At 39.4% G+C, this 23,802-nt stretch overlaps 1 protein-coding gene across 2 annotated transcripts in view; it reads left to right on the top strand.

The window, feature by feature from the left end:
* The window catches only part of RUNX1 (RUNX family transcription factor 1), an 86,771-nt gene that overhangs the window by 40,160 nt on the left and 22,809 nt on the right, over window positions 1-23,802 (top strand). For both annotated transcript variants that reach the window (XM_067565551.1, XM_067565552.1), the window contains exon 4: window positions 6,504-6,695. In XM_067565551.1, coding sequence (XP_067421652.1) covers window positions 6,504-6,695 — 192 coding nt within the window. The remainder of the gene's footprint in view (window positions 1-6,503; window positions 6,696-23,802) is intronic.

Here is a 23,802-nt window from a genome sequence, read left to right on the forward strand (position 1 = left end):
TTTCATTTAACTGGCCTATTTCACATGTGAACATTGTGAAGCTCCCAATGGTGATGCAAGAGTGTGACTATCAACCTCAGGGCAGACTGTTAAAAACCAGGGCACAAACCTCAAATTGGTTGTAAGTTTTAAATGTAGATTTCAACAACCAACTGCATCAAGTGCATGTGCTTCAAGTACTTTAACAGCCTTAACATGGAGTCACAGACAGTCCCCTTGGGTACTCTGGTTTGTCTTGCCACCCAGTTGAGCATATCTCTGTAATAGATGACCCTGTACATCATGAATCACAACAATATTCAGTTACTCCTAATCCCAAAGGACCATCATTTACCCCAAGTCAACTGTGCTTTAGGTCTCATACCAGAGACAATGCTTGTAGCCAATCCTACAGTAAACTATATGAAGTTTTATTAAATAGGAAAAGGAAATTAGAGAGTTTTCTACAAGGTTAAAGCAAGCACACATAGTCACACGAATGAGTTACAGTGCTAGGTTTCAAAAGGTAATATAGGCTTCTATAATCAGCAAGCCTTATTTGTCCTTGAGGGCTAGCCCAGGCTAAGCAGATGGGGATCTCTTGCTTATGCCTAGAAACACTTTGCTCCACCCTACCCTCCAGAGTCCAAGCAGCATAGAGATCGTTAGTTCCTTTGGTTTGGGGTTTTTATGCCCCTCCTGCCATATGCAAACTCAACTGATGAGATGAATCCATTTACATGACTCATGGGGAGGAGAGCAGGACAGTAATAAGAACCTTTAGTCCTTTTGTTGATAGTGTCTCAATCCACATGTAGGGAGAGTAAGATCCAACTATTGCCCATCTGCTATTGATGGATCTTCTTTTTGGGGAGGGGCGTAACAATTTCTGCAAAAGAGCAGATCTTCACACTAATTAGTGTCCCTCTCCTGTATGGCAATTCATACAGTCACAGAAGCTCACCATACAACTGCTCAAATATTACATTACAATAGGAACACACATATTGCAAGTAAGATTAATGCATGGAGCAACTCACAAGCATTCAACAGTCTAAACACTAACACTTTCCTATAAGTCTAATACCTATTTTAGTAATATTAACTCACAAGTTAGCCAGACAGATTCCAGTTATGTATCTGTCAGTGTTCAGTTAAGACATGGGGACCTTGGCATGAACTGGCACCTGGCCTGCCAGGGTCACAAACCTATTAAATAATTGCACTTCAAACAAAAATCCATATATGTCACCATTCAGTAGAAGCGTTGGTGCAGGTTTGGGAAACAAAACACATTGCCTTTTTGTTAAGGTTTAGGTAAGATATATTCTAGTTCATAAAGTTACCAGTTAGTATAGTACAGTTCTTGTCAACCCACCATGTACTTCTTTTAACAGAATAGGTTTAAACAGAAGGATGAAAAAAACCATGGGAAATTAATTTAACACATGTACAAGTGGGATTATCCAGGTGGAGAAATGGAAATGCCCAGACAAGTTCAGGAGCTGTCTGAAAGGCAGCTAAGGTTGTGAAGTCTGAGTCTGATAACAGAAAGAGATCATACTGGGAATATCTAACATCTATGGATGCTTGCAGATACTCACAAAAATGAACAGTCTTCCCAAAAGGACACAAAATGGGTGAGGTTATGGCATGTGATTGCAAAAGAAGATGCATCTAGAAATGATGTCACAGTATCAGTCCGTTTGTATTTGGCTTATTCCATGGTGACATTACTAGACATTCCACTTCAGATGACCATCTGGATATCAATCAGTGCTCAGTGGGTCAGGGGAATGTCACACATGCATAATATCTAGCCTATTCATGTACTTCCCAGCACTCCCACGTCTGTGGTCAGTTTGGATCTGATGAATAACTGATGTAACTGAATCTATTCAGAATTATAGACACAATGCAAAGTTGTTTGGCATAAAACTTTATCTACCTTAATATTACTACCATCTGTAAGGTCAGCGTTAGGGATGTACAGTACTTTAAAAAAAAAAAAAAAACATTGCTGCTGCCAGCTGCTGAGATGAATGTATGATTCCCTTCTCCTACTCCACTCCCCGTTCCTCCTACACCCACTTTTTTATTGTTGCATCAATATTTAGAACTGAGAAAATATCATTCTGTTTACTCTATATAAAACTGAGCGATATTCCTAACTATCTTCTGTAAACCATTGTTATGTTGTTTACTCATAAGGCTTGGAAGGATTAGTCTTTTAATGGTCAATGTTGGTAAATGTTGATTTCACCATTTGCACACAAACTGATGAAAAACATTTCAATGGATGATGATTGAAATTTACACATAGGGAAAGTAAGAAAAATGCTGCTTGACCAACATTTTTATATTTTGACATGTGATATTGAGAATTTGTGTTGTAATGATTATAAAGCTTTAACTTTTTGAATCTCAATGTTTTCTGTCGTTAAATAATTATTGTCTGCATTCCCCATAATGTACCACAATTGTGAAAATTTAAATTGATAAAAATTGAAAAATGTGCTTAAAAATAAACACTGACATTATCTGTCAAAATTATATATAAAAAAAAATTGAATTCTCCCAAGGCTACTCATAAAATAATATGCAGTCTCAAACTGGAATTTCATTGCCTGAGGTTTTGGACTGGAAGACTAAACATACTTATGTTTTATATCTTTTCTTGTTGTTGTCTCTTCTTTTCTACCTGATTCTGTAAATATAAATATGAAAGAAGTTTAAAGAAATAAATAATAAAGTAGGTTTAAAGGAAGATAACTATGGAGTTTATTTCTTTTTGCACACCTCAAGAGGCAAATTGTATCCCTATGGTCAGCCACAATATTAAACACTAAATGAGTAAACATTTACAATTAAAGTTCAGTGTGCAAAAAAATCGGGTTTGCCAAGTTACTTTGTTTTTGTTGTTTTCAAAATCCAGCGTTCCAGCCAGATGGACCCAGTCCAAGCTGAATGCGCTACAGTCTCCTAAAGTCTATAAAACTGCATTTCCCCCCATTAAGAGGGAAATGACTTTCATATTGTGTTTTGGTAAAAATATCAGAAAAAGTTAACATTTTCTCTGTGCACCTTATTTCAAATTGTGTGCAGAAACCAACATGACTTCATCAAGATGATCTTTAAAAGGGATATAAAAATGTGATTCAGCCAAATAGATTGGATGCCCTGTTTATTCTATACAGAGTCCTAAATGTTGCCTTAGTAGTAAGATCCTGCCATCCAGGAAGAAGCCTGCCACCCTCTTCTTCCCTCTCTGTGTTCAGAGAACACTTAACACAGCAGAAGTAATGGGAGTTTTGAGCATGCAAGGAATGGAGGATTGGGCCCCATGTCAAGTATAATCTATCATTTGGCACTGCAAGCACTGAACCTGATCCTCTTTCTTACATCAGTTTCACACCTTGCCGATTTCAGTGAAGTTACATCTGATTTACACAAGCTATAGTGAGAAGAGAATCAGATTCTCAGAGCCAAATCCTAAACTGTTTTAAAAACAGTTCAGCTCCATTAAAATCAATGGAGCACTGCAGCACGAATTGACACCAGCTGAGGATCTGGCCCACAGTATGTGAGATAATAAGAATAAGACCACTGTTACATTGACTAACGCGAATGAGTGGGAAACAAATCATTGTTTGACAAATGACCTGCCACAAATTATTCTGTCTTATAAATATGGAACACCTGGACATTTTCATGTTGACCCTTAATATTATTACTTCTCTGTTACTTTTTCTGTGCCACTCTGCTGTGATTGGCTTCCTTTAAACTCAATATTACCACTCTTTCTATGGGCTACAAAGTATGAGAGGCCTGCTTTGTGAATGGCTTCCTGTTCCGTCATTCTCCGCTGTTGCATAGAGAGGAAAGATGGTTTTGTAGATAAGCATTAAATTAGGAGTCATGAATCTGCCACTCACAGTGTGACCTTGGGCAACTCAATTCTTCTTTCTGTGACTCAGTTCCCCCGTCTATAAAATGGGGATAATAATAATTCCCTACCTTATAGGGTTGATGTGAGGATACATTTATTAATGTGTGTAAACTGCTCAGATAGTACTTCAGAGTAAAGCTGATAAATAAGTAAGTCATCCTACCAGTGCTCGACCCATACATTTATGTGGCTTGGGAAAACCATTTATATTAGTTCTATTTTTTGGATAGTGCACATTTATACTGTAGACCTTTGTGAAGTTAAAGTTCTTATTGTATATTGCTGCCTGCGGGGGTCATGTAGTAGAAAAGGCTAAGTAGCTTGGCTGATTAAAAAAAAAAAAAAATTAACCAGCCAAGTCAATCTAATTTTAAGTGTAGACCTGGCTTTAGAGACATGATTTTGTGAATGTGTTTAAAGAATCCTAGGTACTGGAGCTGGTGGCAATGAGGCAGTCCCTCTCACAGTCCTTAAAGTAAATTGAAACAGGAAGGGGAGCTCCCATCTCACCAGCTTTTATACAGCCCTCATCTCACTGACTTCTATGTGGGTACTCAAGTGATCACCAGAGTATATTGGGGTTGTACAGACAAGCCCTTAATTCCCATGCCAGAGGAGTAATGTGCGATGCCATGAGAGCAGCATCTGATAGAGAAGTAGGAGGGAGGATAAGGGGGTAAAATATTACACAGAGGCACTAACCTAAAAGCATAAATTGATTGATTTGAATTTCGGATTGAGAATAATTTGTATTAAGGCAATAGACGTATTAGGGGTTTACTCTGAATCCTGACCCTGGGGCCTTCAGTCCAGCAGGCTGATGTTTAATATAATCAGAATGTATGAGACATTTTACATATGTACCCAGCTTGCGTGACTCAGTGTGTTTGCATTCAAGTCAAGTGCCATGAGCTAAGGACTTGAATCAGAATCCAGCTTCGCATTGCTGACAAATGAAAGAAAGTTGTGTTTGAACTACTAAAGTGTTGGATGAAAGTCTTTTTTTTTTTTTTTTTTTTTGAGCCTTGTTAATGATAAAATCACTACGACATACTTTTTAATTTTTTTCCCTGGGATAATTTATAGTGCAGAGTGGAATCTGAGAAAGTGCGAGCTTTGCCAAAGGGTCTGACAAGAGGAAGAAAACTGAGCCACTGAGATTTGGAACCATAATGCGAGTTATAGAATTTAATTTTAGAATTGCAGCTACTGGGAACTGCTTTTAAATGTACATTTTCCCTCTAGAATGAAAAAAAAAATGTTCCGATGTCTTGATTAAAGCCTTGTTATTGCTGTGTGAAAGAGTGCTTTGTACAGCAGGGGACAGACAGAATTTTTCAGAGAGCATTTTCTTTTCGTTTGGTGATATGTCTCCGGTGCAAAATTGGCAGTTCTATGTTTATATTTTAAACACTGTCTGGTAGAAAGGGTTAGTCGCTATCAAGCTGGGTCAGATTCAAACCAGTGACCTGGAATTTTTAATTTCCATCCAACAATTTGGAGTCAGGCTCTTGATGACATACTTCGAAACTGAACTTAATCATATAGAACTGGAAGCAAATGGACCCAAATGGGATGGAAAGTGGAGACAATATGTAAACTTTAGGCAATTAGTGAAACCTTCCCCCTGGAGGCAGGAAAGAGATGACTCAGAGCTGTCCTTTCATGGTGCCCCTGTGAATTTGGACAAGGCTTTCATTCCTTGAACCTACAGACCTTGGAAGTTCTGTGCTGGATCGGTGCCTTTCCCCTGGCTTCTGTTTTCTCCAGACCCTGTCCCCTAAACACACATAACTCCGAACCCCATGCTCCCACCACCACCCAAGCAACAAAGTTTTAGCAGGAATCTGGGACAGAGCTCCCAGGGGCTTCCCCCATGGCCACTGGCCCTGAAACTCCAATGTGAGGATGGCTGAATTCACTGGGCATAGGCTTACACAATTACGATAGTAATGAGGATGTCAGCATTAACTAGGAAGAGGATGTTCTTCAGGGCACAGTGGGAGAGGGTACTGTCCAGCCCTTAATGTTTTGGAAACTTCCAATTTAGTAAAAGAAACTTTGTTTCCCCATAATTTCTATTCGTTAAATGGTCTTTCTTGTATTCCTTTCCTGTTTGTGTGTAAAGAGACATTCCTAAAGGATCCTATAGCATTATTTGTTTGGGGTTAGGGTTTTTTTGTAACATCATAGTACCCGTCTAATTGCAGTGTATTATGACAATCTGGGTTTTAAGGAGCTACTGCAGTACAGGTTTAAGTCATGGAAGCCAAAAAGATGTATTATAACGCTCCTTTTTTATGCACAATAATCGGGATACTAGGGCGCTGTGACTTTTAGCAGATTTGTTTTTTGAGTAGTCCATGCCTCTTAGGAGTTAGATTGCTTTGCCATATTGTTACTTTGCATGACTTGTTTGTGTCTCTGTTAATACAGACCAATAGCCTTTGTTGAATTTCAGATGTCCACTAACCAGTTAGGTGCATTGCCAATGGATCGATGGGAAAAATAAAAAAAAGGCACGTGTCATATGTCAGTGAGATTTTCTGATCTTTTTCCCCCCCTCCCACAATAGGACATCGTCAGAAACTAGATGAGCAGACAAAGCCTGGGAGCTTGTCCTTTTCAGAGCGTCTGAGTGAACTGGAGCAGTTGCGTCGCACAGCCATGAGGGTCAGCCCACATCACCCAGCCCCCACACCTAACCCACGAGCTTCCTTGAACCACACCACTGCTTTTAACCCTCAGCCTCAGAGTCAGATTCAGGGTAAGTACCTGAAACCCTCCCCTACAGGGAAGGAACCACTGTTGGTCATCAGGGTCTTAACATAGTCTGCAGTACTAGATGGCCCTTCCAGATGCTTTTCCTCATGCCACAAATAACTTCCATGTTGTTTTGGTAACCAGGAGATGCATGGAAGACAGCACAGCCGATATGATGGTAGGGTGGCCTACATGAACAGCAGTTCTTCAGGACATGAAGAAGAGCTCTGTGTAGCTCGAAAGCTTGTCTCTCACCAACAGAAGTTGATCCAATAAAAGATATAATCTCCCCCACCCTGTCTCTCTAATAGCTTTGGCAATGCCATTTCCAAATGCCACTTGTGAAGTTTTGATAAACCACAGTGTGAGGAAGATGGTGAGAAAGGCATCTAGAACAGGTTTTCTTTGTTTACCCTACAACATTCAACTGTGGGATTTTTTCTAACAAGTGATCATATTTTTTTAAAGTCTAGCAGCATATTAACATGCATGTACTGTAGTAACTTTCACTTTGACAGTTCATTGTGTTATCCTCAGATGTCTTGGAATTGTAATTCTTCAAGCTTTTTTTTTTTTTTTTTAAGGTGCAGTCAGTATTCTAGGATCTTTTTTATATGTAGTTGTATTCCCTGATGACTATTTAGTCAGTTAATTATGTGCATGTGTGAACGAAACAGACTGTCAACAGCTTGCAGTGGTTTTCCTAAGAAACCATTCACAAACAAAAGCTCTCAAAGCCCATTGTTCAGCAACAAAGACCAATCCAGAGCTAAGTACTTGCACTGCTAGTAAAAGCAAACCTTTGTGATATAAAGGTATTCTATGGCTTTTATTTTAGTTAAAACCTGTAAGAGAGTGACTCAGAATGTTGACTTCATCTGTGATTCAAGTCCAGATAATGTGAATGAAATCAACCAAGTCAGTCTTGGATAATTTTCTGAAACCTTACTTTGCATCTATCTATCATCATCATTAAATCAGGTGAAATTCAGTGGGCATTGAATCAGATAACCACCGTGATACCTAATGTATATTTTACAAAGTTATAAAAAATGCAGATGCATAATTAAACACATCTAAAAGTGGGGTAAATGACAGTACTTATCTTCGCAATTGCTGTTGCTTGATGGAATTGAACTTAGTCTTTCCAGTCGCAATGAAATAGATTTGATCAAGCTGGTGTTCTGGGTAGAACTAGTCACAGTGGTTTTGAATCAATAGTTTTTCTTTAGTGTTCTGTTTTTAAACTCAGGGTTAGTGTGCAGGACTCTTTGCACTACTTGTAGATAAGCGTATTACTTCCACAACTAAAGTATTTGTTATGTGTCATTATCTTCTCGGGCCTGATCGTGGACCCATTGAAGTCACTTGCAAACCTCCCATTGACTTCAGTGCTTACAGGGTCTGGCCACGACTGAGAAGCAAGTGAGTCACTCAATTAAATCAACATGCTATAGTGTATTGCACTGCAAAAAGAAGCATGCAAAAAATGGACCACACCAGTCCTTCCTGGAGCTGCTCCAGTTTACGCCAGCAGAGGATCTGGTCCTACATCTCTAACAGCTTTTGGCAGTCACCTTTCTTAGAGTCTGATTTGGATAACAAAGTAAGTTTGATTTCTTCTGCCTTCAGATATAGTCCTATAAAAGAAAATGAATGTATTATTATGGCTACATGGGTTGAGGCATTAGCAACAGACTTGCATTCTTCAACTGCTTTGGAACACTATATGCATAGCAGAGTATCAGGTTTAACATCAAGTATCCCTCTTTTCTTGTTCTGCTTTAAAACTCTTCAGTAGTACAACTTCAGAGTGATATAAGTCTTTCACACTGCTCTAGGGACTCAGCTGTTGCCTCCGGAAATGTATTTAGTGTATTGCTTCGCTTTGCTTTGCTTCTTAAAATACAATTTTGATACATTTAGCCTATGAATTTATAGGAGTAGCTCAGAAAATGATAGCAATTGAACTGCTAATGTTTCCTCATAGATATCTCATGTTAAATGACCAGTTTCCTTTTTTTCCCCTTTAATGAAAATTACACATTAGCCCGACCACAGTGTAAGCAGCTTGTTGAGACTTGTAGCCACTAACAATAAAATAAGGCCAAGGCTAAAGCCTCTTTCCATCAAAATTTAGGGCTATTTATGCAAAGACCCCTTTTTATTTACACCCATTTTGAGGCCATGCGACCGCAACAGTGCAAAGAGGCCTTAATGTACATGAGAATCAAAACTTTGATATTTTTCTCAAGATCTGAAGAATGACTGATTTCCAGGTAGAGCTCCTATTTTATGCTTAAGGAGCCAGAATTTTGAGGGGTTTTTTAAATAATATCATTAAATTGCATAATATAGCCCAACAGACATGAAATGCCTCTGACACTTTCCATATTATTACGCTGCTGATGTGTAAATATTTGCAGCTTTAGATACTTTATGTAACCTACTGAATGAAGAGAGCATTAAGTTTTTTATAGACAGGATGCAAGAAAAACATACAGTGCTGGCTTCTAATTGGTGGTGTTAAACTTTGCTTTAACTCACCCCACTATGAATCACAGGCTACTCTTCTGTTCATCAGAGTCTGATTTTAAAACACAAAACAAAACAAAACAAAAAACCCTAACTCAAAATAGACATCTTGGGCTAATTCATGGATTTAAAGGGGGCAGGTTGCCATGCCACTAAACCACTGTTTATTTGTTGAGGTTTACATCTATGAAGGGATTGAGGTTAATTTAAACTTCCTATTTTACCAAGTCTTTCTTGAATTTGAAGATAAAGCTGCTTGTGTCATGGATACAAGTCCATGCAAGTCAGGAGATCATAAATTGCTATAATCGAGTTTTATGCTTCTTTCATATCACAGGAAGGGAGAAAGTACACCTGTTCATTTAAAAGAGCTAACCATACCAGTTCACGGACAAAAAGGCTGGTGGGGGGAGAAGAGCGGCTACCACATCACACAGGTTTCAAGCTGAAAGATTATTTTGTGCAAGTACCAAGCATATAATGTTAACAACCTAACATAAACTCACAAAAACAAGGACATTCAGTTAAGGCTGAAAATCCAGATAACAATTCAGGCTTAGCTCACCCCTTTTTTGTGAACAGAAAAGAAAGAAAGAAAAACCAGGCAGAGCAATGTGAGCTGGGGCCAGATTGTTGCTTTTGAGAGTTTAGGTAAGGCCTTTGAACATGATTTAAATATATATTTTTATAGTTGAGTTTCCTGTAGTGTCTTTCTGGACTAGTGAGGAAATATATCGTTAGGAAGTTTGCTATTCCTAATATTGACTAAGGTAGGTAGATATATAATTAGAAAGTTTTAAAAATATGGTTTATATGGTTCCCTTACAATTTGTCTTGCCAAGGCCAACATAAATATTTTTAAATTCATAGATCATTGACCCAAGAATCTGCTCCTGTGGAGCCAATTAGAGTTGAGTCAATGCAAGGAAAATACCATAAGCAAATTCTAAGTGGTAAAAATATATTTACATATATTTCCAATGAAATAATGTTTTAGTTTATTCAAATTAGCCAAAACAGTGTTTCCAACTCATGATTTATTAATCACCCACAAGTTTGAAAAATAAGTAAGACAGACCCATTTTTCCTGTTTAGAAAAAGCAAATAATTATCTTCAACTAAATACTTCTGGTTCTTTTTACATCTTGATAACCTAAAAACACTGTAACCTAATATGTTAAGTTTCATCTGGGACTATATTTTTATGGCCAAGTTTAAAGACCCTGGCAACAAGAGTTTTTAATAAAAATGTTGACAGATTTTTAACCAGTGCAGCACTTTATAACAAAACAGAGATTTTATTTATGTATTTGGGTGCTTATTTTATTAATTTAAATATCTACTCTTTAGATGAACAAGGAACATTAAAACTGAGATGTTCTTGTTACAACCCAGCCTTCTGTCTTCCCCAGGTGCAATATGCTTTGTTTAAGAGACATTTCAAGGTCCATACTCTCATAATCTTGTTCTACTGAAAATAGCCATGAACTAAATAATTCCCATGGACTAAAGAAACACTGTAGTGGAATCAAGGGCTATGTGTAAGGGCAAGGAATTTAAATGGCTTTGCTCCTATTACAACTATATCCTGTCCCAATTTTAATACTTCCACTTTAAAATCAGCTTGATAGGTCATAGGTTAATAGTTTGCAGTGTTATTGTAGCCGTGTTGATCCCACCTTGTTTCTATAATAGGTTAATAGTATTAGAACCATTCGGACAACAGGATTTTAGAATGATCTGGCAGTCAGTGACATTTGCTGCTGAGAATAAAATTGACTTAAGTGTAAAATCTAATTTTTAAGGCACTTTAGATAGTTCTAATTGACTGCTCTCTTACTGCAGACACAGACAGACACCCGAGACCAGGGCAGTGAATTGTCATTTCACTGTGTAATATTTTTTAATACTTTTATTTTTCGAAATATGTTCTCTCTGAGTCATTCTGTATCTCCCTCTTTTTCAATTAATATATTTTCCTTTAATTGTGGGTGCTTACAATGAGTATATAGCTCATTAATGGAATATCATGATGTTTTCTTTGATTAATCTGAGTAGTTTACTACACTGATTTATACCCCATAGGTATGTAATTGCATACTTCGTAATTCTACTGTTAAAGCGATATGCAAAAGGTTAAATATGATATCATATACCTTGATTACATGTCTACAACATATTTTCAAACAATTTTGATTGCATATTTATGCTGGTTCTTTGAATAGACTGTGCATCTGTGATCCTGATAATTATAAAAACTAAAAAAGAAATGGAAAATGAAGGGTGTGGATCAAATTCTGCCTTCCTAAGTCAGTGGCTGCGAGAACAGGTGTACACATTTGTTGTCCGAGCAGAGTTACTGTTTGCCTGTATTCTTACACCAGTGTTCTTCCCCACACCTGTACAGTATTCCAAGCAGCAATATTCAAAGGCAGTCCATACAGATTACTCCCGTTAGGAGCATGACAAATTTGTTTTGGAGAAAGGAAAACATGGTTGCCATTGCCACTGGGTCAAAGGATATTTAAACACAAACATATGGACCACTGTCGTCCCCCCCCACACACACAACCCCGGAACATTCTACCTTTATTCCAGTTGCAGATGGTTTGCAGAGCATCCTCTCCACAGCTTTAAGAGAGGATCCAAGAGAGGGTTGGAAAACTTTTGTCCAATGCACACTGTCTTCCTTATAGACTCGTGCTTGTGTGTGCATGTGTGCGCACATGCCTGTGTATGCCTGACAGCCAGAATCCAACTCTATATGTTTTCCTGAATAGGGCAAAAGATTAACTAAATTGTTATTCTTGGTTGGATAGAGACTGATGGATTTAATCTTTTAAAGAAATTTAAGACATTTGATGTTAATAATGAAAAGAGATTTCAGGTCTAAGGGGAATCATCTCTTCACTTATCTTTAAAATGGGTTGGTGACTATCAGAAAGAGAAATCTATTTTTTCCAAGAGCACAGTGTTTTATTTGACTCACATTTCAGTGTTGATCAGTTAAGTTTTTAGACATTGATATCAGTCATCTTAGCAGTTTTTCTTTTAAAAATTCTCGATGCTATATTATAGGAGTTTCAAACCCCTCAATATCGTGTTTATTTATTGTGCCACAAAACAGCTCTTGTAAGACACAGTAAGCATACTACCACTGTAGCCAGCATATGCATAACATTTTTTTCTTTCATTACAATGAATAGAATTCTAATCCAGAAAAAAGTTTCACTCTACTTTCCTAGAAGCCTAGTAAGTTAAGAATATAATGGGTCTCATTTTGAAAGGGGCCTAAATCTGCCCTGCGGTGTTGCAGTAATGAATATGACCACTTTTGGCCAGAATTAACTGTGCCAACCAAATTGGAGGTGTTATTGAACATCCGGTTTTAAAAAAAGTTATAGAACTAAATGGGAGCATCATTAATGTGATTCTTTCCATTTCTAGCATGGCCAGAGTAGGTTGCATAGCACTCTCTGCTGGACAAGCCTCCTTGCTTTGCCACAAAAAAAATCCCTCAACCCACATTTTTCCAAAGTCATGTCTGCGTCTGACAGAAAGTTGAGGGGTTACAGTGCATAAGATAAGGAGAAAAAAATAATTTAAAATTGAATATTGGGAAACCATCTGTAATATGGGTGCATAACAAACCTAAGGAAGCATGTGACCTTATTTTTTTGTAATCCTCACCTTCATGTTTTCCATTCTCTTGGACCCTCCTCTTTCCACTGTGTGTTGCTCTTATTCATTTTATTATATCTAAAATTTGCCTTCTCAGGGCAGGGTGTGTGTGTCTTTTATATGTTCTGTGAATCTCCTAGCATCCTTTGGGTCTTGTCTAAATATAAATTTTTTTAAGGGCCTGATTTTGTTATTAAGAGTATCTCCACCAGTTCTGCCATGGAGATGGCATGCCATTAGGGAGATGGTTCCAGATTTTAAATCAGGAAGTCCCTCAGAAGTTGGAATAGTCCAATGGAATTCCTTCCCTTTGCATCAGAATTTCTCATTGGACCTCATGACTTTAACCTCCTTTTTACTGACTAAAAATCTCACTCTGTCAGACAGGTCACTGCTTTTGCTGCTTCTGAGCAATAATCTCACCGTGTGTCTTCATTCAGTCAAAACAATGCCAGATTACCATCCTCTTTATGGGCAAGAAACTGCCTGGAGATTCCCTGAACTATGCTTTATAAGGTCTCCAGGATGAGAGAAAATCTCTGTGAACTCCTCATACATTTCTTACTGCCACTTTAATTATTCTGGAGCTCGCTGAATAAATCTTATTTCAGATACAGCTATCTAACACTAGAGCTGCCAAAATAAACCAAAGCCAGCAAAGAGTTTTTTGATGCCAGAAGTGCAAATCTCCCATTTTGACCGTTAAGGGGAAAATGTCTTCATTTCAGTTTAGTGAGATTTCTTCAGATGTCCAGTGTGTTCTGCCTAACATCATTTCAGTGTGCTTCATGTGTGTCTTTCCCTCTAAACTAGAGGTTCCCAAACTTTTCTTATTGAGTACCCCCTTCCAGATCTACCAGCTGCCTATGTACCGCTACCTTTCTCATCAATGATATTTAGTTTGTTCTTACACTACCTGTCCATATTTCACCGTTACGTACAGATATAGTTATAGTACAGCATATACAACCGAAAAAAAACCTGACTAAGCTCTGAGCTCAGTTAGATTGAACAGTTGCTAGGCAGCTAAACCTGCGCTGTACAGTGATTGGAGGTGAGGGCTTTGTACCTCAGCATCCCTGTGTGTCTGTGTTTTCATTGGTACATCCTGAAGTAAATTAACTACCGTATTTTGTATAACAAATTCCCACAGAGTTTTAAAGTTTCATCTGAGTAGCCTATTATGAAAATGCAAGAAATAAAATAATAAATAAAATCCACCATTACACAATTTCTCCTGTGTGCTCAGTTTGGGAACTCCTGCTCTAAACCACAGACTTGTCTCTCTTCCATCTTCTCTCACCTGGAGAAGATCAGGGCAGTGAAGCAAGTTTCTTCATCACCCAGCAGGATTCCAGACATATGTCCAGCTCCATGGCAGAAGCCTTTCTCAGGAATATATTCTGTCCCCTTATTTTCAATTCTGAAAAAAGCTTTGTGCTGGACTTGAAATGGTTCACCTATTTAGACAACTGTAGATTCTGATGGAGAGAAGTAGGCCTGTCATAGTGCTGGGTAAGCCAGGCAATTTCCTAGAGTTTGTAAGTTTAAAGGATATCTGTCTTCATATTCCAATTGCTCTAAAGCGCCAAAGATTCAAAGATGCAGTAGGCAGGGCAATAAATGGCTTCTCAGTCCCTTAGCAAGGTCTTCTACTACCCAAGTTCTCTCTGACCTATTCTATCCCCAGTGTTCTCTGGAAGGTACTAGCAGAAAAGGCAAATCTAACTGTAGAAATGATAGTCTTGTGTTAAAACCAGACAGCTGGGAGTCAGGAGACTTGGTTTTGTTTCCAGCTCCTTGCACAAGTCACTTAGGGCAGATTTATAAAGCTATTTAGGCACTTAAAGATGCAGATAGTTGCCTAGATAGATACCTAGGCACTTGTGAAAATCCCCGTAGGCACCTATCTGCATCTTTAAGCACCTAAATAACTTTAAAAATCTGGCCCTTAAGACCTGGCCACAAAATTATTGTCTGTCTGGTCTATCACATGACAAGGTGGAGCAAAGCATGATGTCAGTTTGGTGGATACTGTTTACAGAAATCCAATTTTCAGGTCAGAACAAATGTCCTTGTTTCAGTCTTTAATTAACATGGCAAATCTTTTTTGTAGTTTTTAGGCTTTGTGAGCCACACTGTTCTCATTTGCCCCAGCATAAAACTAGAGACACAAGGAATTATCTTGTACTTCACTGCAGCTGAGAGTAGAGTCTGTCCTGGGATATTGCACTGGTTCATGCTGTCATTCATTAGTAGTTGTTGCCTTCAGTTTTCAACATAGAAGAGTTAAATAACTTAGATTATTTTCATGCTTTCTTAACACCATTACACTTTTACAAAATAATTTGTGCCTTGATTCTGCAAGATACCGAGCACTTAGCAGTTCTGATTGCTCTCACTCCCTGTGGGAGTTGGGAGTGCTCAGTACCTTGCAGGATTGAGCCCTTAATGCAATTATTTAAGTCATGCTATTATTTGTTTGAGTTTCATATTTGCCATTCAGATTAACTGTGCCAATCAGCAATTGGTATTCTTTCACTAGATAACCTGATTCTGGAGCTCCAGCACTTCTCTTCCCTCCTTTCCTCTCCCCTCCCCCCACTACTCTCACCTTTCACATTAACACAGTGAACTTGCTGACAGTGAAAATATCTGCCTGCCTAACAAGCAGGTGCACTTACTATCCTGGACTTCAGACACTCACAAGCAGTTGCTTATTTGATCACATCTTCGCATTCGAGTCCTACACCCACTAGTTTTTGGATTATTCTTTACTGGCCTTTGAAGCATGTTCTAGGCCCTTGAATAGCCCAATTGTGATGAAGATTAAAAGTGCTGATTGCAAAACTCTGGTAAATAAAATCTCTCTTAGCCTTTTACTGACAAACCCAGTTTCTTTCCATAGAATTTACTCCTTTAATCCCTTCTTGGCAGAACACTTCATGTTTGATACCAGAGCTCGAATTACCTCCCATGGTAAATAAAACAAACAAAAAATAAAAAAGAGCTCCTTACTCTAAAATATAAAACCAGCTAAAACTAGCTTATTATTTATCTGATGGCACTCATGTGCCAGAAGATACCAATTTGATTCTGAAACTGATTTTTCTTTTCCTGGTGATAATGTGTAGATACTCTCTAAATTGGCAAAATGCTCAGCCAACTGTACCATGGAAATCAGACACATCTCTACATTTTACAATTAAATTAAAATAAAAGAAGGATAAAACAATGAGAATACTTTTTTAAATGTAAGCTGCAGACATTTGTTTCTTTTAACTGTAAATAAGTCCAGCAGAACCCAAGCTACTGACAGAGAAGTCAGATGTTTCCCATGACAGTTTTAACCTAAGTGAAATTCATCCTTCTCTATATACAGACAAGACTAGCCTGGGGGTAAAGTCAACCCACCTAACCCACAGGTAGCTCATGAGGCTGCAATTCCTATTGGCTGGAGTAGCAACCACTTGTCCCTTCAGACCTACAGTGTGTGAATTCCACACCACTAAATCCACAGTCGTGGATCCAATGACTCCTCTCAGGTTTACCCCCACAACTCCATCTCTACATGAGCTGGCATCATAGGCGACGAGTTATATGGGCCTGTGGTGCCCGTGCTCCACCAACATTGAGGATGGTGGGCCCGACTCCACCAATATTTCTGTGGTGCTGTGGGGGCCGGCCGAAGAGGTGCCCCCAGCACCCAGAGCAGCCCAGCAGTTCTGCCTCCCTCCCCCCCGACACTGTCAGCAGCTGGCCAGAAGCCACTCCAGTGCCAGCCCTGGCCTCAAACTGTGTGGTGTGGTGGCGACTGCTCCCCTCTCCCAGCCCCACCCTTTCCCCCACCCCTCTCCCATGTGGGCCCAGCGCCCTTACCAGGAGCTGCTCCGAGAAGTGCTGCACAGTAGCTGCTCGCCGGTCCCAGCCCCGCCCCTGCCCCCCACCCTCTCCCATGTGGTCCCAGTGCTTTTGCCAGGCACCACAAAAATTATATGACCCTGACATCCATGGTTGGCATGACTGCCCCCCCAACTCATATGTGACATTAAAGGGTGAAGTCCAGACTAATAAGTAGCTGTGTCATTCCTGCTCTCTAACTTGGGGTGCCCTTTACACTGCTTTGCAGCTGTAGCCTCCAGCTTGGACTGCTCCCAAACAACCTCCAGCATGCAAATCATTTCCAGCTATGTCTGCGTGTGCTGCAGCCAACCAGCCACACCTTGCCTCTTACCAGCCTTGGTTACACTGCAGGGTGACCCAAACTCACCCCAGTCTTAGATTTCTCCCCAGACATTTATGTCCTGTACTGCCCAGCCCTCTCTTGGACAATACAAGTTTATATAAAATCTATTATTGCTTTAATAGAAATAATATGCACATAACTTCCCATTCCAAATGAAGTTTCCCAGACACTTCAGTTTAAACACACTGGATTAGATAAAGCAATAAAACAAGTTTATTAACTACAAAGAGTGAGATTTTAAGTCAGTACAAATAATGAGGCATAAAAGTCAGAAATGGTTACAAGAAAAATAAAGATAAAATGCAACTGGTGCCTAATATACCAAACTATGTTAAACTCAAAGCAAAGTTTTCTCACCACACGCTCTCAGCAGTCTTACTGACCAAACTTCTTAGGTCAGGACCCCGGCCCCTGTCCAACGCTGCTTCCTTTGTCCTGCAGATCCTGTGAATGCATTGAGCACAGAAACAGAGAGAGAGGGAGTGTTTGGGGGTGTTTGTTCCTCCTATTTATAATGTTAGTTCCCCTCTTGAAATACAGCTCAAGCTGAGATTAGGGAGACAAAGAGTCTATAGTGAAGGATGTTCCTTTTCCTTTACCTGTTTGAGCGCCCTTTGTTTCCTTTCCCGCTTAATGACTCTGTTTACAGCTTAAATGCAAATTAAACAGAGCACACATTCCTTTGTTTGAGGCAGACCTGTTTGCCAACCTCAGTCTGGAATATGTGTTAAGAACACCGATGGTGGAATCTTATAATATCACATACAATGTTGCCATACACCTTTTATCAGGACAATAATGACCAGCAAATTATGAATTTTCAAATGATACCTCCCAAGACACACTATGTACAAAGATTATTACAACAGCATGCAGGATATGGACACTGGGTACATGCTAAATCCACAGTCACAGATCCAATGACCCCACCCAGGTTCACCCCCACAACTCTGCCTCCAGACAAGACTTTCTGAGCTGGCATGACTGCCCTCCCCCCTCAATCCACAGCACAAAGATAGTCCACCCATGGGCCCTAGCCTACACACCCTAGGGTTTAAGCAGCATGGAGGGCCTTGTGTTGGCCCTCTGGATGAGGATGAATTTCAGATCTGCAATGTGCAGATATAATGAATCTTTTTTAACAGAGATTCTTGTAGTGAAACAATCTGGAATGCGCATTCTATTTCCCTGTTGCAAATAGGAGTTTCACTGTCTCTGTTTTCTTTAAGGGTGGGTTTTGTGCACTAGATTTTTTTCCTCTTAAAATAAAATATAAAGTGCACATTTCCCTTGTCACATTAACAGGTGTGTCCTTTACTAGAGGCTGTGTGGACAGAACTGCTGTAATGGTCATGAGTGTTTACATGGGTAACAGAACTCTCTCCGTGAATATCATAACAAATACACATTGAGCACTTAGTGTAGCTGTAAAAAGGTACACTTATGCAACCATCCAAATCACTGGAGTCTGCCTGCCATTGGAGGCCCTCTATGCATCCCATACATTATGTGGTGCATAAGGAAAGGGGATTAATTACATTCAAAACAAAAATGTGATTGGATAAATCATGGAAGGCAGTAAATTGTACGGAGAAGAGCACATTATATGCTTAACAAGATTATTGTCACAATATGGCCATTCTTCCTCCATTAACATAGCTCCTCAAATATAAGAATTAAGAAATGATGTAGTAGGAAACATACTCATCTATATTATGTGAAATCTGTATTAACATAGAAAGTTGACTTCACATTTCTAAAAATGAGTGCTTTCTTTCTATCTCTGTTTCAGAAATTTCTTCATTTTTATCTATCAGCCAAGATTGTCACTAGTGATTAGTGATTTAGGTTGCCTCCATTTTTGGATGCCCATCCTGAGACCTTAAAGGGGCCTGGTTTTCAGAAACTGCAGATCACTCACCCTCTGAAAAATTAGACACTTCAAGATCTTCAAATGGGCACCCAAAAATGGAAATGGATCACTACTCACTTTTGAAAATTTAGGCCACTGTAATTTAAATTGTTTGCTGTTTTGAACAATCATAATTATGAGAGATTTTAGAGGTGACTTGGTCAATTATAGATTTTCTTGGAGATCAAAAATAAAATCCAACTAAATGTCATTTGATCATTGGTTTACTCACTGCTAAGTTTTCAGTATTCAGAGAAGTTGTTATAAGCTTCCCTTTTCTGTAGTATATTGTGTTGTCAAGCAGAATTGTAGAAATAGCAACACTGTGAGAAAAGTGATTATTTATTTGTGTAATATGGTTTAAAGCTAGGCTCACCAAACATACCATTTAAGTTGATTTCTGTTGGCACCATCAGACTTAGCCAGGAGCTCCATTTGTAAATGTACTGAAATGCTATAGTATATTTTATTTTAAACATCCAAATTACGAAATATGCCCAATGGTTGCAAACACATATGCATGTGAGACACTTTACTCATAGGAACAGTCTCTTTGACATCAATGAGACTACATATGTGTAAATTTCCATGTGACAGGGTTTGCACATTTGGGCCCTATGTTATTTAGATTATGAACCATGGTATCACCTAGAAATGTCTGCAATGTCTGTACTTTATAAAGGTGAAAACTGTATTAATGGACATAAAAACTATCTCAGGAAGGTAGGCAGGTAAAGACTGCAAATCAGGGTTTGCAAGCTGTATTCTAATGGCTTGCATATAAACATGCATTGATCATTAGCGTGGTGGCATTTTTTATCCCCATCTACAAATACTTTTTTAAACGCACTTTCAGCTTCTTTATTATTTTAAGTACTTACCTCACTGCTTGGGCCAGACTATCATGTTGATTCCACTCAGGAGACTACCCTTCAAAGCCCACTTGCAGCTGTGGCTCAAACTGTCCAGCCAAAAGCATAAAACCAAACAGGTGTGTGTAACAGAAAAATGGCCACTGATCCACAGCTGTGAGTGCCCTGGTCTATTATTGGAGAGGATATGAATCGGCTCTGAACTGGGGAAGCAGCAGCCAGCCTGTTGACTTTCGCTCAGCAAGAGAATGTGGGCACTGACAATAAGTGTTACAGAAGCAGAAGAATCACAAAGAAAGCCATGCATGGCTTAGTTAGCTCCCCTGGGACAGAACTCATTTGTTGTAGGTTCTTGCTTCAGAGTCTGGTCCCGGCAACTGAGGGGTGCAGAGATCCCCAACTGCAGTATCAGGGAGTAGTCATTAGACAGTAAAGGCTGCGGTGTCTACGGCAGCCAGAAATGGTGTAGGGAGCTAGAGCTGCTGTTGCAGTTCCAAACGGTAGCCATGAGAGAGTAAGGGCTTCAAATGCTGGATCAGCCCCTGAAGGGTGCAGAGAGGCAGGGCTAGTGCACATGACTGGACAGGAAATAAAGACCAATCTATTACTAGCATTTCTGTGCGTTATATTTCTATTACATGGTGCCAGAAATAAACTGAATCTTTTCACAAAAAATAGCAAACGAAGGTGCCTGAATCTGGAAAAGAGCCCGGCGGAAGTGGCCGCAGGGCTCCATAATTTTCCAGGGCGCAAGTGGTGAAGCAGAGAACTCAGAATGTCATGTGTGTGATTGGGGCCAGGAATCAAAGTTTAGTCTCTTACCAACACTCCTTTATTACAGTGGTGCGTTCTTGGCTCCTACAAAAGCAGCAGTCGTGTGTCAAAGGAAGAATAATTCTTTGGGCATCTTTATGAGACCTTGGATAACTAAACGTAACCGAGAGGTTCCTTAGTTCCAGATTCTGAATTGTTGATTGTACCTGTTATTTAAGTGATCCAAAATATAGGCAAATGCAGATTAGGGACTAGTTCAAAGCAGGTATCAGAAGAACAGATGGAGAAGAGAGAGTAAAAACTGGTTTCCCTGGAAAAGTGAAGGAAATGTATCTGAGAATAAGCAGCTGTGTTAATTCTTGGGCTTGTTTGGTCATGTTTAGAGCCTCATAAACTCCCATAAAAAGTGAATGATTTTGTTTTGTGAGAGTAGCTGGTACAGAATGTATGTCCATGTGATTTCTATACATTAAACATTTTCCCAAGATGTAATTCATTCCCTCTAGTGCTTTGAATAAAGCGACTTTACAAGAAGTACTACCTCACAAAGAGTGTATGTACAAGGGCTGGTGGGACAAGATAGGGCACATATAAATGTGTCTGTGCTAGCTCCTCCACCCAACCTCTCATCTTTATGACAAAAAAAAAATGTTTCTAATAACCCAAACAGGCAGGGTGTGATCTGCACAGACAGTCTGCAGGCATCTGCCCAAGAAGCTGACGGTTGGCTGGTACATCCTCATCTGATTTATGTTGTGTGTGTGTTAAGCCTTAAATTGTTGAGTCTCTGGCTGGCTGCAGTGGTATTACTGGATGGTTGGTGCATGTTTTCAGTTCACAGAGCTGGCTCTGATACTGGGGTTGTTGGTTCTGAATCAGTTCCAATCTCACACCTGTCTGAAACAATGAAGGCCTTGTTAGACACATCTCCAGCAAAGGCTGTCTTACTACTTATTTTTCACATTTGGAGAGGGGAGAAAATAAAGAAGAGACTGAGGAAATGCTGTCTCTTTAAAAGACACATTCCTGATCCTCTGATGCAGCATCCCTTTTTTTAAAAATTATTTTACGGGAAAATGGATTTACAAAACAAAAACAGTGGAGCTCTTGTACAGAGTGCAGCTTAATCCTGACAGTAAAACATCAGGGAGTGCTACTGGCTGAGGAGCAATTTTATAGGACCATGCTGGTGGATTAGACATGGGAGACATGCATCTAGTTTGTCACACAATCACTGAAAATATACCTTGTGCTGCTTTAGTATTATCAGTATATTCCCATTAATTTGTCTTGCTCTGCTGCTGCTATTCCAACCATTTCTTTAGAATTTAGTGGTTGGAGGTTTTATAGTATTGAGAACTGAAGTCCTCTGTTTATTGATCCAGAAGTGGGCCAAACGTGGGCAAGTGTAATACAGGCTTCCCTTCACCATCAGCTTATCTTCAGTCAATCTTTGGTTCTCTGTTTTCTTTTTCCCAGTTCTCCTGTTCAGATATCTTAGGCCTGGTCTACACCTAAAACTTAGGTCAACCTAGCTACATCACTCACCAGATGTATCAAGCAGGCCTAAACCCTAGTATAGACACCGCTAGGTCAATATAAGAATGTTTCGAGACCTAACTACCACTTCTTCAGGGGGTGGATTATCTACAGCAATGGAAATGTTAATGGTAATATTTCCTCAACCAGGAATGTGGAAAGAAAGGGTGGTCTTGTGGGTAGAGCACTTCATTGGAATTAAGGGGATATGGATTTCATTTCTAATTCTGCAACAGCCTTCTTGTGTGACTTGTTCAAGTTATTTAATCTCTCTTTGTCTCAGTTCCCATTTGTAAAATAGGGGCAAAAATATTTCTCTACCTCATAGGCATGTTGTGAGGACACATCCACTAATGTACATGCGACACTCAGATAGTATGGTGCGGGGGGCCATATAAGTAAAGATGGAAGATTGTTCATCATCGCAACAGTTATCCTACCATCTTTTTACGCCCTCCATTTATGTCCTGATTCCTCCATTTTCTGCCCATATTATCACAGATCCTATTGATAATAACTATGCAGAAATGAATGTGGATAGGAAGTGTGCAGAGAAGTGGAGAAGGAAGGGGTGGCCACTATGTTGCAAAGTCTCTTATCTCTCCCTATCTTTCCCTCACTGATCTCTCTGGACCCTTCACACAAATTGACTGATATGCATGTTTACAAGGCTTTTTTTGAAAGGAAAAGAAGAGAGACACATGTATTCTAAACCCTATTAGTTTGCAGTGAGGTTTGAAAGAGATCAAGTTAAGTGAAAACTAGGAAACAGATTGTCAGCTGAGGTAAACTGGCATCGCTCCACTGACTTCAAGAGAGCTACACAGCTTTACATCACCTGAGGATCTGGCTCTGTATCTTGACAGGGTGGTCGGCAGAATAAAAATAAATGATTAACCAGGACAATCAGTGCACATAAAGACAGACGTTTTAATATGCTTTTGTTGGTACTTGCATTTTCTTGTTTAAAAATACTGCAAAAGCCCTGAGGTGATGAAATGCAGACAGGAGTGTGATGTTATCTCACACCTATAAACCTTGCTTTGAGTCCACTGGGGGTCAGTCTCCAGAACTACTGAGTTCAGACAGACTTGGTTGTGCTAAGTACAAATGGCGCTTTCAGTCCTTAGTAAACAGCATTTTGCTCCGGGGCCCAAATCCTTCAAACATTTGCCTAGGTAATTGTCTGCTTTTGCCTTTTAGTGTCTCATCACCAGCTTATCTATAGGTTCAGACTGGCTAAATGAGCATGTGAAGATGGGGTGGGAGCAAGCCATTTTGTATTTAATTCACTTTAAGAGAGACTAATACAAGTGCAGCTAACTCCTCATTTGGGATCACATTAGCAAAAAAAAAAAAGTATAATATGGCACTTTCCTTTGAAGGGATTTAAACTGGCTGCTTGCAGTCACTTTGCAGTTTTAGGTAATTTTTAAAAGACAGTCAAAATGGCTTTGATCAGTTTTGTTCTTACTATTGTTTATAAGAACTCTTAGGAGTCTTGAAAATGAAATCCATTTCCTGATTGGAATTGGTTTTTCCTCCATTCTGC

Source organism: Emydura macquarii, unplaced genomic scaffold (assembly GCF_026122565.2).
Source record: "Emydura macquarii macquarii isolate MOO-44397 ecotype Brisbane River unplaced genomic scaffold, CSIRO-AGI_Emac_v2 contig_2681, whole genome shotgun sequence".
NCBI lineage: Eukaryota > Metazoa > Chordata > Testudines > Chelidae > Emydura > Emydura macquarii.